Below are 18,530 nucleotides of genomic sequence, written 5' to 3'. Positions count from 1 at the left end.
ACCCGATTATAAGCCGCATGGGCAAATTTAAGGAAAAAACTCAACTGTGTTTTTGAACAAGCTGCATGAGATTTTAAGGTACCGTATTTCCAAATTCTAAAAATATCGAATGTGAGGAAAAAGTAGAATATTGTCCAGACTAAATGTCGCACCTGGTGTATAAGTCGCATTTTTGGGGGAAAATTACTCGCTAAAATCCAACACCAAAATCATACATGCCATCTTGAAAGGCAGTTTAAATAAAAATGGAGAACAGGATTAATAAGTGTACAGTACACCAACATTACACGTACGTGCATATTTTAGACATGCTCGAATTAGTAACGACGAGTTATTCAGATAACCCTAGCATGAGCACATGCTTAGCAAACTATCATCTTTTCTCCAAATCATTAAATCCAATCAAATCTTTATCCTCTGTGACACTTTTACCAGTAAACAACTCATCCAACTCTGAGTGAAGACTCTAAGCCGTTTTTTTCCTGTCCCCCAAACAACAGGGCAAGGTTGAAATGATCAAGACAGGCCTAGAGGGCCTTCTTGTAGTTAAGTGTGAAAATAACCTGGGAAATTATTATACATTATATAAAAAGAAATGATATTATAATGTGATTATAATTTCACATATAAGTTTCAACAAAGTATAAAGCGGACCCCAGGCCAGACTATAAATAAAAAAACTGCGTCTTATAGTCCTTAAATTACTGTACATGGCTATATACTGTATATTTCATCGGTAAACAGTTAACCCTGTTATCACGGTTAATGGGCTCCCATAAAAGCCTGCAACTGCAATATGAGTGTAACAAAATAAGAACTATAACTCTACAAATAAAAACAAAGACCACAGAATTGCAGTTAAATGAAAGGTCTTTATTGACATTATACTAAAGTACAACCAATGTAATAAAGGATTTTATACATTTGACTATAAAGGATTTTATATGATTGACTCATAATGCAATGGAGATTTTCACTGAGTGGGCTTTAGTTCAATGACAGGGCAGGCTGTTCCAAATGCATAATATTTTGTCTAGGGAATTTTTGATAACAGGACTCTGACAGAGGACGGCAGGCATTGTTTTGAGAACAAGGTGCTGTGTTTTGAGAACGATGGGCGCAAACAATTCCTTGGCACGCCCATGGGAGGAGCCGAGATGCCATCTTGCGGGGAGAAGTGGGCCAAGAAGAGAAAGCTAAAGGACTTCAGAAGGAGGCTTCCCACAGACTGAAACGTGATCGCTTCTTCGGCCGTTTTCAATGGAGTACACTTAGTTAAATTGTTATGGGAAATAAATCTGCCCCCGTGTGGAAATGTCGGCTTTCCTGTTCATTTTTCCCTCAAGAAACGAGCGTGCATAAATTGTTGGGTGAATGTAGGTTGTGTTTGGTTAATGGAGTCAGATAACTAATTCGAACAATTTGGTAAACGGTACATTTTGATAATTAATTCCAACAGTAAGAAAGCGATTTAGAGAGTGGCAGATGAGTTGAATGCTAGCATCTGGTATCCTCTAATTGAGCTAGGTCACTGTGTTCATTAAAACACAACTGCTCGAATGTAGCGATTTACCACGAGTTGTAGCTCCAGGTCACCAGTTTCATGGGTGATGGATCCGACATTGGTAAGATACAGGATTGACAGGGTGGCTTAAGAGAAATGGTAGCTTAGCCGTAGCAGTAGACTGGACCTGCAGCCTTGCTATTGACTTTCCTCCTGACACCGCCTCAGTCGCTTCCCGAACCAGAAAACAATCTTCGGAGTATCATTTTTTGCAGTCTTCTCACATTCCTCAGAGTCTGATTCAATTGATGAATTTATTTTCAAGGTAACAAGCCACTAAAACCTATCTATAGCTGTCCATTTGTAGTTTGTTTTAGTTGGGTGGACATATTGACTTGTGCGCCCACCCGCCCCGGCTATTTGACAGTTTTTGTTTTGTTTTTTGCCAGATAAGTTTTGATTTTTTTGTGCCTTAAAAAATGGAATCAACATTTTAAAACTGCATTTTGTAGTTTTCAGGTTGTCTCTGTGTTGGTTTAATAATCTGAAACGTTCCTGAGTGATAAATATGCAAAAAAACACAGAATTCGGGAAGAGGATAAATACTTATGACACAGTATTTTTTTTTTTAATGCATTTTTTACTACTACTACGAGGCTCTAAATAAAACACAACGTCCCTTTAACTAATGGATGAGCAGGTTATGGATTCATATTTTACTGATCTTAAATATAAATCGCAAAAACAACTTGATATAGTTTTCCCGTAATTGATTTGTGTATGCTAACTCGAACCTTTCATCCTTGGCTCCGTTCCAACATTGACAAGAACTCCTCTTATCCGATATCCGTTGGGAAACACTCGAGGCAATTAAGGGCCCTCCACATTCCACGTTTGATTGATCGCTTTAGATTCGCCCGTCTGGAGTCCAAGAAGAGCGAGCAGCTCCATAGTCCAAGACCGAAAACCACACACGGAACGGTGCCTACAGGAAAAGCATTAACACATGCACATTCCTCGCACCAGATTTTTTTTACCTCCCTCTGCTCCTCACATTTTGAGCATCTAACACTCTCGACATGACGAATTTGCGCTCTGGATTCTATCTGCGCGGAATAACAAACCAGCTGCGGGTACACGCCAGCCTCGGCCTTGCCTTTGTATATTTGTGCTACGCCGAGCAAGAAGGGATCCTACAGCGGGGCCGAAGTTAATCAAACACAACACGGGTGACGAGTGACACCTTTGTGCATTGTTGGCAGAGTTGAGGATAGCGAAGTAGGGGTGTTTCATTAACCCACCGCAGCCGGAACGAATAAAACACTGATGCAAGAGCACATCTATGGAAGGAGGGTATGGCGTCCTGGCAGGGACTTTCTGACAAGGCATCAGGACTCACAAAAGGATTGTTTGTTTTAAAGCCCCAGTATTTAATATTTGACCACTAGATGGCACTGCTATCTAATGCGAAGGGAAACCAGTGCCACTGCAAGCAGCAAGACGGCAGATAAACATGACGCAACCTAAGGTATGTATTCCACTCTGTCAGGGGTGTCCAAACTTTTCAGAAAGCAGGCCAGATTTGGTAAGATGAAAATGTGCGAGGGCCTGGCATTCTTTAACTGTCTTTGATAAATGTATCCTCTGTGAAAGGTTTGCGGTGCTTGGGCATCAGTGTTGCAAACTCATAGCTGCCGTTGTAGCATTTTCAATTGACTCCCAGGGTCTCTAAAAAATGGCCACTGTACTATTAGGATGAACACACTCAAATAAACACACTGTCCATTTACTGGACTATTTAATTTCTGATGGATTGTCAAAAGCTGGCAAAAGCAGACGTCATTGGATCCGTTTTTCAATAAACGCGAAGCAAAAAGGTAAATGTTTCTATTATTACCTTTATTCTTTGTTTTTATTACATTAAGTTTTTTTCTGTTCTGTAGGGCAGTGGTCAGCACATTCAGCTAACACACGAAAGGTATGCAATTCAAGACCTGATGGAAACATTAATTGGCCTGGAGTGGGATGGGTGCCACAAGGGTGTACTTGCCCAAGAAACACCACAGGAAATGGTGCCCCTACAACCCTGGTTTTAGGGATCCAATCAATCAACCAACCAACCAATCTAATTTTAACATGTAATTGTTTCATGTTCTAATGCTCTTTTATGATTTATTAAAAAAAAATATCACACTGTGCTTTTGGGTTTGGAGTGGATTAGCGCATTTACATACAAAATGTGTCTCTAAGACGTTTTTACGTTACATAGCTACTCTCAGAACCAATTAAATTCGTACGTAGAGGTACCACTGTTTTGATGCCATCTCACAGTTGCAGGGCATCATCACCCTTTACTGTTAAGTAGTGTAATTGACACTCAGTTATTTTTGTTTTGTTAGCAATTTTTTGCCAAGGCAAAGGCCCACAACCAGAAAACAGGCCCGTGGCCTACCAGATGAAAATCCCTGATCTATACAGTAGGCCGTAGTTATTTACTTATTTCATTCATTTGATGTCTCAATGTATCATTTATCTAGTTATTATACCAGTAGTGGACAGTGATTTTAAACCTAGGCATTTGGTGGTGCTACGTCTGAATCAATCCAACCCTCAATTTTATGGTAATAAAACATTTACCGCAGCTGCACCTATGTAAAAAAAACATCAATAGTAACATCATAAAATTACAATATTATTTAGGAAATTTGACTTGCCAAAAATAATGTTTATTAGTGCACAAAGTCCATCCCCCTTTCTTTCATCAAGAATAATTCAATCAAGAAGATCTTTTCTATCGCCATCGAAGTTAATGCTAAAATTTAGAATTAAAAAAATGTCCATTTGACAAAAGCAGTGGACACAGAGGTATTTTTCTCCGCTTTTTTTGTTGAGATACTTCCATTACTACCCCCTAGCCATTCATAGTTTGTGAAACCTCTGACGTTACCCAAGACCCGCTCGCATGCGCTGCCTCACCAACTCGCGATCTTATTGGCTATAAAATCACGGACACTGTGTTAAATATGAGTTGGAAGACACTTATTTTAGGTGATGAGTGTTGGTCTGTTAAAATAGACTAAGTTAAAAAACAGTGAGAAATGCTAACAATCTTTTATTTTTAAATGCTGTTCTGTTGCCAGATGATTTTGTCCAATTAAAGTGGTATTACTTATTTTTCAAATATATCTTAAAGCAAGACCTTTTCCAGTGTATTTGCTGTTCCATTTTGTAAAATGTCGGGTAAGAGCGTTTAGGAAAAGAAATTGGGAGTATAACAAGGTAATAGGTTCCTAAATGATACGAAATGGGAGGAAAACAGTAAGTGCAAAAAAAAAAAAAAAAAAAAATTAAGTTCCTGTCGGTAAAATCCAATTTACCACGTTGTTGTTTTTAATCAAATTTACTCATTTAACAATTACGAAAAATGTAGGTAAAATAATGTCAATTTAAGTGAAAATTCATAGGGGACAGTAAACTAATTACATAGTTTTTTTTTTTTCATTTCCAGTTAAAAATATCTTGTTATGTCGGTAGATAATTTCGCTCAATTAAACAAGTCTATTTTTCAATTTGTTTTTTTGCACTTTTAACCCAGCAAAAAATCCTGTTATAAATCAGAACTTCGAAAACCTTCTCGATTCTCACCTCACTTTTAGCAAACTTGCTATTTACCTATTGTAATTCCAGAGTTTAATAAGTTTTAACTTACAACCGTCATAAAAAAAAAAAAGTGACACGTACAGAGTGATATATAAAATTTATTTACAAAGTTTTCTTTTACATCCAAGATTTGTGTGAAAGAGTATCATAGTAAAACTATTTGAATTGTCCAGGTGAGATCTATTCACATTCTCTGCACTCACAAAATAGAAGACAAAAATAAATAAAACAGCGCTGGTCTCATTGTCAATTAGCAGATTTGGAATTCTTCCTCTTCCTCTGGGAAAATAACAGAGCTGCTCAAGCTTTGCAAAAATAGATTCCTCTGCGGTCTGCATATCCATTTGCATCTCATACTCAAAGCCAAAAAAGTCCTTTACAGTGTTTCTTTCCTACCTGATTATTTTATACAAAAGTGGTCTTATGTAGACAAGGACAGAGGGAAATTAACGTAGTGCGATTTGGGCGGTGACATAATGCTTAATGACTAGGGAACAGGTGCCACTTAGTAAAAAAAGGGTTGGCCCAAGTGAATTTATTTGCAGCAAATGTTTGTCTTGGCACAGAGAAGCCTCTTCAAACTGTACCATAAATCAGCCGGGAGCTTTGACTCCGCTTGTGATGAACGATTCGGTCCGGTAATGGTCAGATTCAGCACTTCGCTACTGCGCAACTTGCACTATTGCTTGCAAATGTAAAGCTCTCTGCCGCTCTCTAGTGTCGGCAAAGCCACCACTAACCTTAAAACAAACCAAAAACATTCGTGTGATTCTCTATTGCTCCAGCAGTCAACTTTGTTTTCACAGTACCAGTTTAGCTTATCGAGTGTTTTGCTATGTTTATTTAAAGTTCTCGCTGCCAAAAGCACCGCAGATATTCCCTCTCGGGGATTATTGGGCATGTAAACAATGTAGTGGTCAGAATCGTAGAATAAATTACCGGTCTACCCTGAAAAGCACAAAAAGGGACGCATCAGTCACACGGGTCGCTGACTGACCATCTAAGGCAGGGGTGTCAAACTCATTTTAGCCCGGGGCCCACATAAAACAAAGATGATGGGAGCTGAACTAGAATTTTTAGGAGAAAAAGAGAAAAATAGACAAAGGGAGAAAGAGATAGGAGAAAGAGAAATAGAGAGAAAGAACGAAAAAAGAGAGACATGAGAAAAATAGAGAAAAAAAGTGAAGTTAAACAAAGAGAGAGAAAAGAGAGAGAGAAAGTGAGAAAAAAGAGCAACAGACAGAAAAGAGACGAGAGAAATAGAGAAAAAAGACAGAGAGTGACAAAGTGAGAGAAAAAAGAAGGAAAAAAATGATTGAGAAAAAGAAACTAGAGAAAAACAGAAAAAAAGAAGAAAAAAGAAATAGAAAGGGGGAGACAGCGAGAGAAAAAGAGAGAGGAAGAAAGACAAAAGAGAAAAAGACAAAGGAGATAAGAGTGAGCGAACGAGAGAGAAAACAGAAGAAAACGACAGAAAAGGAAAGAGATCAAAAGAAAGAAAGAGTGAGAAAAAATGATGGCAAGAGAAAAATAGAGGTACAGTTTCTTTGTAATTTGGACCAGGCTTTGGCGACATCAAGAGGACATATTTAAAACTTCAGCTCATTTCTCTGTTGCGCTTCTCTCAGGGCTGTCTTGTGGGCCGGATTCAATCTGTTGGCAGGCCTGATCTGGCTCGCAGGACGCAGGTTTGACACCCCCGATCCAAGAAAATTAAAGAAAACTACAACCATCCATCTGGCATCGACAAGACACTGGAGACCCCGCCTCTTCCTGTTGTGACTTAAATCTAAGTTGATAATGACCAATTTTTCCTGATATAGCGCCCCCTAATGCTCCAGGTTCTACATTAAACACAAGCACGTAGGAGCAGACCTGAGTTCTGGATCTTCATCCTCGACCTAAGCGGATCCAGTTGAAGGACAGACAGACAGACGCAGAGGCAATTAGAGAGGCCGGGATCAGGAAGGGAGGCAGAGGTAGCTATAGGAAGAGGCCAAAGTGCACAATGGCGTGGGCGGGGAGTAATAGGAGGGATCAGTGAAGGGGAAGAGTAAAAAGAGGAAGAGGACGACCCCCAGCAGGTAAGAGGAAAGGACAGTGAGGCGGTGCGGGTGCTCCAGGGCGCCACTGATGGCTGGGAAACCCATGTAGTTACAGAATGAGTGGCACAATACCGGACCCACCAGGTGACCTGGAAAAACAGGAGCACGGATGGATGTGAGTAGGGCTGTCGCCAATATTTTCCGTCTTCGCGACCAATGTTCCCTGTAAGCTTCCATGGGTATGAGCAATCACCCAAACACTGTGAGCGTCTCTTGGAATAACGGTGAGCAACATCAGTCCCGCGTGTTGCAACCAAATTATTATCAAACATGTTCAAAACCTCAAATCAAGTTATATTCTGACGGCTTTACGGCAACACTAGTTACAGTGGCTTGCGAAACTATTTGGCCCCCTTGAACTTTGTGACCTTTTGCCACGATTCAGACTTCAACATCAAGACATACAACTGTAATTTCTTGTGAAGCATCAACAATAAGTGGAACACAATGATGAAGTGTAACACACTTTATTGGATAACTTTTTTAAGGGGGGGGGGGGGGGGGGGGGAGCACCCGAAAAAGTGGTTGTACTCTGTCCAGAAGTTCAAGGAGGATCTCTGAATGATTCAATGTTGATCTAAATGATTAACGATGATAAATGGAATCCACCTGTGTGTAATCTAGTCTCTGTATAAATGCGCCTGCACTGTGATAGTCTCAGAGGTCTGTTTAAAGCGCAGAGAGCATCATGAGGAACGAGGAACTCACCAAACAGGTCTGAGATACTGTTGTGGAGAAGTTTAAAGCTGGGTTTGGATACAAAAAGATTTCCCAAGCTTTAAACATCCCAGGGAGCACTGTGCAAGCGATAATATTGAAATGGAAGGAGTATCAGACCACTGCAAATCTACCAAGATTGGGTTGTCCCCCTAAACTTTCAGCTCATACAAGGAGAAAACTGATCAGAGATGCAGCCAAGAGGCCCATGATCACTCTGGATGAACTGCAGACGTCTAAAGCTGAGGTGGGAGAATCTGTCAATAGGACAACAATCTGTCGTAAACTGCACAAATCTGGCTTTTATGGAAGAGTAGCAAGAAGGAAGCTATTTCTTAAAGATATCCATAAAAAGTGTCGTTTAAAGTTTGCCACAAGCCACACCAAACATGTGGAAGATGGTGCTCTGGCCAGATGAGACCAAAATCGAACTTTTTGGCAACAATGCGAGACGTTATGTTTGGCGTAAAAGCAGCACAGCTCCTCACCCTCAACACACCATTGCCACAGTCAAACATGGTGGTGGCAGCTTCATGGTTTGGGCCTGCGTTTCTTCAACAGCGACAGGGAAGAAATTGATGAGAAGATGGATGGAGCAAAATACAGGACCATTCTGGAAGAAAACCTGATGGAGTCCGCAAAAGACCTGAGACTGGGATCGAGATTTGTCTTCCAACAAGACAATGATCCAAAACATAGAGCAAAAGATACAAAGGAATGGTTCACCAAAAAACATATCAAGGTGTTAGAATGGCCAAGTCAAAGTCCAGACCTCAATCCAATTGAGAATCTGTGGAAAGAACTGAAAACTGCTGTTCACAAACGCTTTCCATCTAACCACACAGAGCTCGAGTTGTTTTGCAAGGGAGAATGGGCAAAAATATCAGTTTCTCGATGTGCAAAACTGACAGAGACGACTGCAGCTGTAATCGCAGCAAAAGATGGCGCTACAAAATATTAACTCAATGGAACGAAATAATTTAGCAAACCCACTTTTTCATTTTTTACTAATTAAAAACGTTTGAAATATCCAATGAAGTGTGTTTCACTTCATGATTGTGGTCCACTTTTTGTTGATGCTTCACAAGAAATTAGTTTTATACCTTTATGTTTGAAATCTGAAATGTGGCAAAAGGTCACAAAGTTTAAGGGGGCCCAATAGTTTCACAAGGCACTGTGTTTTTTCAAATTTTTATGAATTGACTAATGTAATATTGGAAAAGTTATACGGCCCACACACGTTAGTTCTTTTTACAACAACTTCTACATGACATTTCTGTATAGTATATTTTGTTACACAATACTAACATTTTGTGATTTTTTTTGTTGGTTGCACAACACTTGTATTTAATCCCACTTAAGGGAAAGTAAAATGTTTGCAAAAAGATTGACTGTTACATTCAAATAATTAGCAAATTAATTGAATATAACACAAGAGCTATCAAAAACACCCCACAAAAATGTCTTTTTCCCCTGCTTTTCCTATTGTTTTTTTTAACCAGTTTTCTTTCATTTTTTTTAGCTTTTTTACTTAAGTTGAACTTAACTTGAAGTTTTTCTTGCATTTTTTCTTTTGTTCTTGAGTTTACTTTATTCGTTACTTCCTTTTCTCCCTTTTCATTGCTTTTCATTTATTTTTTTCTTGCTTTTTTTCTTTTTTTCCATTTTTTTTCCTGCTGTTTCTACTTTTTTGCTGTATTTTCCCACTATTTTTGGTTCTTTATTCATGCTTTTTTTAAATTTATTTTTGCTTTATGTTTTCCCACTTTAAGTCATTTTGTGCATAAACCATCTTCTGCACCGTTTGTCCTCACTAGGGTTGCAGGGGGTGCTGGAGCCCATCTCAGCCATCTTCAGGCAACGGGCAGGGAACACCCTGAACTAGATGCCAGACAGTCGCAGGGCACACAGAGACAGACAACCATTCACGCGCTCATTCACACCTAGGGACAATGTAGCTAAAAGCACAATGAAAGAAGACAAAACACAAAGTCTTAAAATTAACCTGCACTCTGCGGAGTAACAGGAGAAGATTTATCAGTAAGCTTATTTTCAAAAGGAGTATCATTTTTGTTTTGTTTGTTCACATAGTTTAATATAAGGCCGAAGTAATCTGCTGCCAAAAATCGCTGGCTGATTATTATTCGTCAAACACAAGTAAAAATTGGACGCGAAATGACCAATTGTTTTTACTAAAAACATGATAAACTGAAAAACAAAAAAAACAACAACTTTTCCCCGTGTTGAAGGTATCTTGAATTTATCCTTTTGTTTGCAGTGCATTAACTACTCTCAGGTAATTGACAGAAATATGGAGATGCTTTTAAAATGCTTAAAGGGACACCATGTAATATTTGACCACTAGATGTTGTTGTGTTGTGTAGTACAACTGGAAAGGAAGAATAAAAGCTACAGAGACTCAAAAGGACCAAACGACACAATTTTTCTCCTATTATTTTGCCCAGTCTTTCACAATGTTTTTGGGAGTACCCGTGGCAGCAAGATGGCAGACAATCATGTCACACCCCCTTCATGTGAGCCTCATGTTATGTAAAATAAATAAAGGTTTCTCGATCTACACATTATTTTTAAATGCATGTTTCATGACAGTTCAAGCATTTTTGCTTATCATTTAAATCATTATTGATTGTTTTTTAAATAAATGGATATTCTTTTCCATCATTGGGAATCTCTACATAATACACAACGTCCTGTCAATGACACCCAGTTTGAGGTAACAAAACTTAAAACATAAGTATTATTGAACTCATTTTATGATTTCATTTTTTGAAATAATTAGTTGATACATAGATAATTGTGCTTTTTCTTTCCAAAGATTTGCGTCAAACCCCATACAAAATATATTGGATGTGGACCTAGCTCTCAGAACAGAAAAATTGCTACGTGTATATAATTGAGCTCCATCATCTGTACTGCACAATTGTCTGTTTATCTAAAACTGACGCACTGCCAAAGTGCTGTTTTTAGAGATCTCTGATTACAGCTTGCTAAGTGAAATTGTTTTTTTTTTCATTTAGCCTCCAAATAATGCTTCGTTAGTAGTCTAAAGTTACTATGAATACGGTACGTAGTATAATTGGTAGTGTAGGTAGTATTGTAGTTGGTTGTAAGAAGTGGAGCGTTTTATCAATGTGTTATAGTCTATTCTAAAGATTACATTAAGTTTTGCTTAGTTGATCAGCGAGTAGCAAACAAATCTGGGTGTAATACTGTTAAACAAACAAGAAAGGCATACTGGTTGAAAGGCAATGGCAGAGAGCCTGAGATTTGTCAGTGTTGTCTTTTTAAAGCCCACATTCCTGAAAAGCCGAAACTAGGAGTCTCCTACCTGTTCTCATCAAGATGAAAGCTGTGTAAGCCCCAAACACGGCTGTGTAGGAAAACTGGAACACTGCATATGAATAAGACACACAGTTGACTCGGTTATCTTGGCCTCCTCTCAGAAGGAGCATGCAGATTCTGAATAAAACTCACCCGCCGAGAGAAAGATTCCCGACAGCGTCCCCTGCCGGAAACGCAGCAACTCGATCACGTGGTGGAAGTGGGCTGCAAGAGAACCACAGCATCATTGTCAACTTTATTGTAGCATACGCTAAATGAACAGCGTACAGGACGAATAAAATTAATATCTCTCACTCTGTGTGCAAAATTCAATAAATAACACACAAACACATGTAACAAATACAGGGTATGTACACCTTTTTCATGGCCGAAGCACTTTATGCACTTTCAAGGCTAATTTTTCATTTTTTCCAGTACAATTTAAAAAGAAAATCCAGTGTGAATCATGCATTTTGCTGATCCAAAAATATATCTCTAATTTAAATATGTGAGGGCGGCACAGCAGAAGTGTCCGCTTGCTACCCTGGCGGGGATCATATCCACCTACCAGGCTTCCTGTGCGGCATCTTCTCTTCGTGCCAGCGTAGGTTTTCTCCGGGCCCTCCGGTTTCCTCCCACATTCCAAAAACATGCATGTAAGGTTAATTGGCAGGTCCAAATTGTCCCTAGGTGTGAATGAATGAGCGAATTGTCTGTCTCTTTGTGCCATGTGATTGGCTGGCAACCAGTTCAGGGTGTCACCTGCCCACTGCCCGAAGACAGCTGGATGGGCTCCAGCGCCCCCGCGACCCGACTGAGGATACGCGGTGCAGATAACGGATGGATGGATGGAAATTACATATGTGATATTTAATCTTGCATGTGGATTTATCAAGACATATGATTTTTACATCACGAGTAAATCGCGAGTATACCGGTATTTGTTTTTTAGACAAACCTCTCCCCATAAAAGTGTAAGAATGAGAGTAATACGTAGCTTTTCAGTAGCGAGAAGTTCTTCCTATTACAATTGGAAACACTACCTTAATTTTTTGCATGACCCGTAGTAAATGTCCATTATTGAAACATAATCCTTGCACTCATACACATTTCAGGGTGCCTTGTTCAGGTGAAGCATGCACCTTTCCTCTTGGGTGAGACCCACAAGGGGCGATTAGCATTCACAAGCACTTCACCCAAAATTCAAGCACTTTTCAAATCCTTGAAAACACATTAAAATTCAATCATTTTCAAGGATTTCAATTGCCCTTTTAAATTTGCTGAGAAAAGCTCCTCGACTCGTTTGAACTCACCCACTCCGAAGAAGAGCGGGCAGGTGAGGATGGCGATAGTCGGGCCGACGCAGGGCACCAGCATGGGAAGCATGCAGGCCCTGAACACCAACTCCTCTGTAAGCGGCGCCACCACCTGGTTCCTCAACCAGCGCATGTCGCTGAAACACATCAGCCAGAAGCACGGGTCTGCAAGAGGGAAATCGGCCCAAGTCAGCATTGTCTAATTTCAGTGCCAAAAAGATACTTGGGAAAACCCACCAAAGGCAACCCGGACACCATCCATGAAGCTCCAGGGACAGTCCATTGCCAATTGCGTCAGTGGTCCCAGAAACAAGACCTGAAGTTTAAAAAAAATGCTATGAGAGGATTTCTTCTTCCCAGGGGGGGTGACAGAAAATCAAGAAGCACTAATATAGGTAAGACCTAAACAGCTATAACACACATCTTCCTGATCAGAAAAGACTTTGAAATACTAATTAAACATAAAAAAAAAGTTATAAGATAAATAAAATATTAACTAAATAAAACCCAAGTTTGTTATGAGCGCCATAATGTGTGTGTGTGCTGCATCAGGGTGTGGGGTAGGAATTGGTCGCGAGCAGTACCTGTCAATGTATACGTTTTACTCATAGATGGCTAATATTGTCATGCTATTTTCGATTGTTCTCAGCTTAGGGATGCTGCTGGAAAAGTGAATTTCCCTTCGGGGATGAATAAAGTATCTATCTATCCATCTATCTATCTATCTATTCTACATAGTCTGTCTTGATGCGAGTAAAATGGACTAAGTGATGCTGGCAGTAAGCAGTATGAGAGGTGAGCAGACTCTGGTGGTTAACTAGGGGACTGCTTCTGAATTGGATTTTCCTTCGTATATGACAGGGGTGGTGAACAAGTTTAACAAAAAGAGCCGAAATGTTTAACTATGAGAGTCAAAGAGCCACACCACGCACCGACCTGCCATGACAGACACACACACACACACACAATTAAAAACATATTATTTCCCATAACACACTCCTATCCTTACAGTACAATACAATACGTATTGTTCTTGTGTTGATTTCGATAAAAGTGTCCACCCTCAATACACACACAAAAAAACTAAACATGAAACAAGGCAAAGAGCCACAGTATATAAATAAAAAATGATGAGGCAAAGAGCCACATTCTTATTGGCCAAGAGACGCATGCGGCTCTGGAGCCACGTGTTCGCCACCTCTTGTATATGAGGTAGATTTTAGTTTAAAAAAAACTTGTGCAAAGGTACCTCTAGTTACTAATTGAATTTGTTCTAGCAGTTGCTTTGTAACCTGAAACATTTGTTAGGGAAAAAAAACTTTTAACTGGAATTGCGCTAATCTGTTCCAAGCCCTGCAAAAGTACAGTGATATATTTTTTTAATCATTCATAAAAGAAACTTCAGAACATGAAACAAATACAGGTTAAAATTAGATTACCGCACAATAAACATAAAACAAGAGGCACACAATGTAAAAAAACAAAAAAAAATAATCAATGAAATAAAAAAAATATTCATTTACCTTTTATCTTTGATAACTGGTCCCCAGCAGGACCAGTGTTTATTGCCTCTCATTTCTTAAAAACCGGTCCAATTACATCTGCTTTTGTTTAATTATCGTTGCGGTCGAACGTACATTACGGACATATTTTTTTTTTGCGAGATCACAAAAAACCCTTCCCATTTTCATACATTACTATTATCTCTTTCTTGCTTCGATGACCAGAAAAAAATATCTTCCTCTTCCTTTCTCTACTTTTATGCATGTCTTTTGTGAATTGTGAATCATAGCTCTTTATAGCGGTACCATACAGTTGACTGCTTAGAGAGCGGAAAGGGGGCATGAAAAGAGCATGCCGGGAAGGAGATACGAAGAGATCTCCGGGATTCACGCATACGCATAGAGTTGCGAGGTAGAACTCTGGGAGCGGCGAATGGCAGCGCATACTGTACTGTAACGACATTGTAAATATAGACAATATTTTCCGGTTCAGGTACGTTTTAACCTGAATCTTTTGTATGTATAGACATTTGTAAGTAGAGGTACCACTATATATCGAAATGCTCATGTTTAGAGGTGCCCGTATAGCGGTACCACTGAATATCAGCCTGAAAGGTACATTGAAGGACTAGCAATGTTGTCGCTTTATTAAGTCATGACTGGAGCCTTGTGTTGTCAAATGCCGCACTCAACTTCCTTTACCTTTAGTTCAACTTACCATCGTGAGGAGCAGAGGGAGAACGACGGCAGGTATGAAGCCTTCGAAGCGGATCCCCATGATCGTCAATAGCGACGGCATCATCTGACGCACACAATCAAGTGTAAAAACCCAGTCGTGCAGTTTCAACTCTCTAGCTTATATGTGCACTCACTGTGGTGCCCGTCAATTCTCTCCATGACAGTACAAAAAGAGGAGACACACCAGAGATAATCAGCACGCTGGTAAAGCGACGCTTGATGACCGCAGGGTGATCCCTGTCAATGAAGCACCAAAATAAAACAGACATATTAATGTCATTCAAAGCAAATGTCATTTAATCCAGGTGAAAGTTTCGTGGCATAAGACTTGCCCCCTCCTATCTTTCTGATTTAATTGCCCCCTAAGTTTCTACTCAAAGCGTTTGCTAGGAAAATGCTGGTCTGCTAGTGATTCCAAGAGCCAAGAAGTAATCCGCAGGTACAAGTGCGTTCTGCATTTGGGACCCTGTTCTGTGGAATGCTCTGCTTTTTTAAATATGATCTGCAACCTCAGTGGAAGTGTTTAAAACTAAGTTCAGGGCACACTTGTATTCTATAGCTTATGAGTGAGGTCGACCTCATACTAGTCTTCTTGTCCTTGAGGGAGAAGAAAAAGCCCAGATCTCGCACGGTACATGCATTCAGAGCCACTGTACCTTTACTTGGACCTGATGTACGCCATCATCTAGAACCTGCTCCATCAGTCAAGATTTCGGGACAAGAAGCTGTCAACTGGACTTTCGGTCATAACCTATATTTATTGTTGATGATTGTGTATTGTCTGTTGATGCCCTTGCAACTTCCATTGCAGCCTTTTCATCATGTAAAGGGCATTACCTCAAGTTTTTTTTTTTTTTTCATTTTCCTCATGCTGAAGTTGAGTTTTTCATTGCCTTCGTGTAGCTTTCAGATCAGAGATGTTGTAATGGTGGTCTGTGCAGCCCTTTGAGACTTTTTGTAATTAAAGGCTAAACAAAAAAACATGACTAAATTCAGACGTCACAAAAAGACAGACACCTTGATTTTTATATCTTTCTTCTCTCATGGGAAATTTGGGAGGGTTGATAGCACAAAACGTTTTCATCCTTTCTCCCTTTACACAATAACTATTTCTACAACGGAACTCGGGTTCATTCCAAATTAGACAACTTAAAATAAGTGAGCATACTCACCTGGGTAGGTCACTCCTCCACACGTACAAACTTCCAACGTAGGAGCAAGCGAGCAGCAGACACAAAAACACCGACAAAAACAAGGCTATGTTCATGCTGCAAGTCAATTATGAGTTTTGTGTGTCATGTATAAATTATCGTCATTTCAATTGTGTCGTTTGATCTCCGACCCCGGCTTCTTTCTTATGTGGATATGTATATAAATAGAAAACGTATAACGGACAAGGCAAACAAAGCAATTTAGTACATCTCGAAAGTTAAATAAAACGGTTGAAATAAACTAAACAGCGAGAGTCACCGTAAGCTCTCATGCAAAATTTCTGACACATTAGTTGACGTTGCTAGCTAAACAGCTACCAACGAGTGGCGCAGGTTGACTACGTCATCTGTACGCTCTGCTTCGAGTTATCGACCTCAACTCCACCCGCTGGCCACGCATACGCATTGCAATTTATCAAACTGTTCAAACTAAATTAATAATGGGAAAGCGTGCAAAAGATTAAAAGAGTTTCGTGTCATGTCTGTCATGTTTGAAACAAGGCCTGCAGAACAGTAAAATTAATGACGCATATGTATGTCATTGTGGCAGCACGGCGGCGCAGTGGTTAGCGCTTGTGCGGCACAGTTCATGTCATGGGAACCTGTCGTGGGTTCAAATCCAGCTCCAGACTTCCTGTGCGGAGTTTGTATGTTCTCCCCGTGCTTGCGTGGGTTTCCTCCGGGCACTCCGGTTTCCTCCCACGTTCCAAAAACATGCATTTCAGGTGAATTGGCCGGTCCAAATTGTCCCTAGGTGTGAATGAGCGAATGAGTTGTCTGTCCCTGTGTGCCCTGCGATTGGCTGGCAACCAGTTCAGGGTGTCCCCTGCCCACTGCCCGAAGATGGCTGGGATGGGCTCCAGCCCCCCCGCGACCCTAATGAGGATAAGCGGTACGGCTGATGAGATGAGATGAGATGTGTGTCATTGTTAGTTCACGTTTGTGCCCTGGTTAAGTACAACCTGCCCTAATAAGCCTGCTGGCTAGATTTTTTTTAGGGAAATATAATTATTATTGTTGGATATGGCCTTTTCGAATAAATCTTTCGGTGCATTATCAGTGGTCGTAGCAAGGCTTTGATGCCAGGTCCTTAGCTTGGCCTTTTGGCCGGCTGTGGTTGAGGAACTGAGTACTTGAATAAGAGCTTGCTCTGCCGACTGTGAGATTCTAAATGAGTCGTCATGTGTTGGCCTTTTGGCCTACTGTGGATCGGCCTTATCTTAGCTTGGCCCTTACCTCTTGCCATGATCTTTGATTTTTGCAATCCGGAGATGGAATAAGAGCTTGCTCTGTCCACTCCACGCATCGGCCCGGTATTGCAGTACCTCCGGGAACGGTGCATTCGCAATGATCGCAGCAAGGCTCTAGGGCTAGGACCTTAGCTTGGCCTTTTGGCTGAGAGTAAGTGTCCCGGCTCCTAGGCTTTAAAGCGTATTATGAACTGACCGATAACGGATAATGGATAATGAATAACGAAGATAGAACAATAACCCTTAAAAACTCCAAACCCCTTTTGGCTGAGAATAAGTGTCCCGGCTGCTAGGCTTTGTAGCGTATTATGAACTGACCGATAACGGATAATGGATAATGAATAACGAAGATAGAACAATAACCCTTAAAAACCCCAAACCCCTAATTGCTGCTAAAATTATCGAGAAAAATTGTTCAAACCTCACATTGTTTATTTGCTGTTAATAGTGTCAATAAAATTGTTCAAACCAAAAATATTGAAATATAATATTGTGAATGTGCTTGATTGCTGTTGAGATTGTCATGATTGTTTTCTGTTATTAGTGTCAATAAATTTGTTCAAACCATATATGACATAATGAAATTGAGTGTTTAATTGCTGTTAAAAATATCGGAAAAAATTGTTAAAACGTCATATTGTTTATTTGCTGTTAATAATGTCAATAAAATTGTTCAAACAAAAAATAATTCCTGTTATCCGGTGCCATTTAAGTCCCAGTGACATAAAGTGGTATATTTGATGTAAAAATGGCCTTATACTTATTTTTTTTTCTAATATTGTATGCTCAACTGCCCTCTACCATAGGACACATTGATATATATGCAGGATAAATTATTCTTAAATAAATTACTCTGATTGTAGTACAAGTATACTCAAATGCTATGTCCCCAGTCATGTTTGACTGACTTCTGTTACAAATGTAAGTGAGAAAAAGCTGATAAATTGGTTTTCATAATATATGTATCGCCTTAATAGTAAATTCCTCACGTAATGTCAATTTCAGGAAACGGTGCATTTACTCGTATAGGATTTCTATAGAAAACATCTACTGGCTATCATTTTAGTCCCTCTCTAATGTAACGATAATTTAAGGAGGGGGACAATTCAAGGAGAAGATTAGTAGGTACTAGTCCTTGATTAACCTTTTTTTCAATGTTTTATTATGACTTAATGATGAGGAAAA

At 39.8% G+C, this 18,530-nt stretch overlaps 1 protein-coding gene and 1 pseudogene across 4 annotated transcripts; one reads left to right on the top strand and one right to left on the bottom strand.

Moving 5' to 3' along the window:
* Positions 1 to 2,147: 2,147 nt before the first annotated feature.
* Positions 2,148 to 16,501, bottom strand: rce1a (Ras converting CAAX endopeptidase 1a). 4 transcript variants are annotated; one of them, XR_015852061.1, is made up of 9 exons: positions 16,057 to 16,501; positions 15,019 to 15,121; positions 14,865 to 14,948; positions 12,882 to 12,960; positions 12,642 to 12,809; positions 11,482 to 11,553; positions 11,336 to 11,398; positions 7,040 to 7,358; positions 5,243 to 5,904 (listed from the first exon to the last, which is right to left on the bottom strand). XR_015852061.1 is itself a non-coding variant. In XM_088347987.1 (8 exons), the coding sequence occupies exons 1-8, from the start codon at positions 16,149 to 16,151 to the stop codon at positions 2,341 to 2,343; spliced, it is 813 nt and encodes a 270-aa protein (XP_088204113.1). In that variant the 5' UTR covers positions 16,152 to 16,501; the 3' UTR covers positions 2,148 to 2,340. The 4 variants fall into 4 exon arrangements, 3 of the variants coding, with proteins under 3 accessions (XP_088204113.1, XP_088204111.1, XP_088204114.1); XM_088347987.1 differs by lacking the exons at positions 5,243 to 5,904; positions 7,040 to 7,358 and adding an exon at positions 2,148 to 2,489; XM_088347985.1 differs by having other exon boundaries at positions 5,243 to 7,358.
* A 775-nt stretch (positions 16,502 to 17,276) lies between these two features.
* Positions 17,277 to 17,442, top strand: LOC148357211 (U2 spliceosomal RNA; annotated as a pseudogene).
* Positions 17,443 to 18,530: the final 1,088 nt, after the last annotated feature.

Source organism: Urocampus carinirostris, chromosome 11 (genome assembly GCF_059441175.1).
Source record: "Urocampus carinirostris isolate Australia breed hairy pipefish chromosome 11, RoL_Ucar_1.0, whole genome shotgun sequence".
Classification (NCBI taxonomy): Eukaryota; Metazoa; Chordata; class Actinopteri; order Syngnathiformes; family Syngnathidae; genus Urocampus; species Urocampus carinirostris.
Note: the sequence above shows the minus strand (reverse complement) of the source record. Positions and strands in the feature narration are given on the sequence as shown.

Excerpts from the sequence above, each read along its gene's own strand:
- rce1a (XM_088347985.1), bottom strand. The coding sequence starts at position 16,151 with ATGAACATAGCCTTGTTTTTGTCGGTGTTTTTGTGTCTGCTGCTCGCT. Across the intron at positions 12,961-14,864 it reads TCCCTCTGCTCCTCACGATG|GTCTTGTTTCTGGGACCACT; the intron begins GTAAGTTGAACT and ends TTTAAACTTCAG. Across the intron at positions 7,359-11,335 it reads TTTCATCTTGATGAGAACAG|GTCACCTGGTGGGTCCGGTA; the intron begins GTAGGAGACTCC and ends CTGTTTTTCCAG.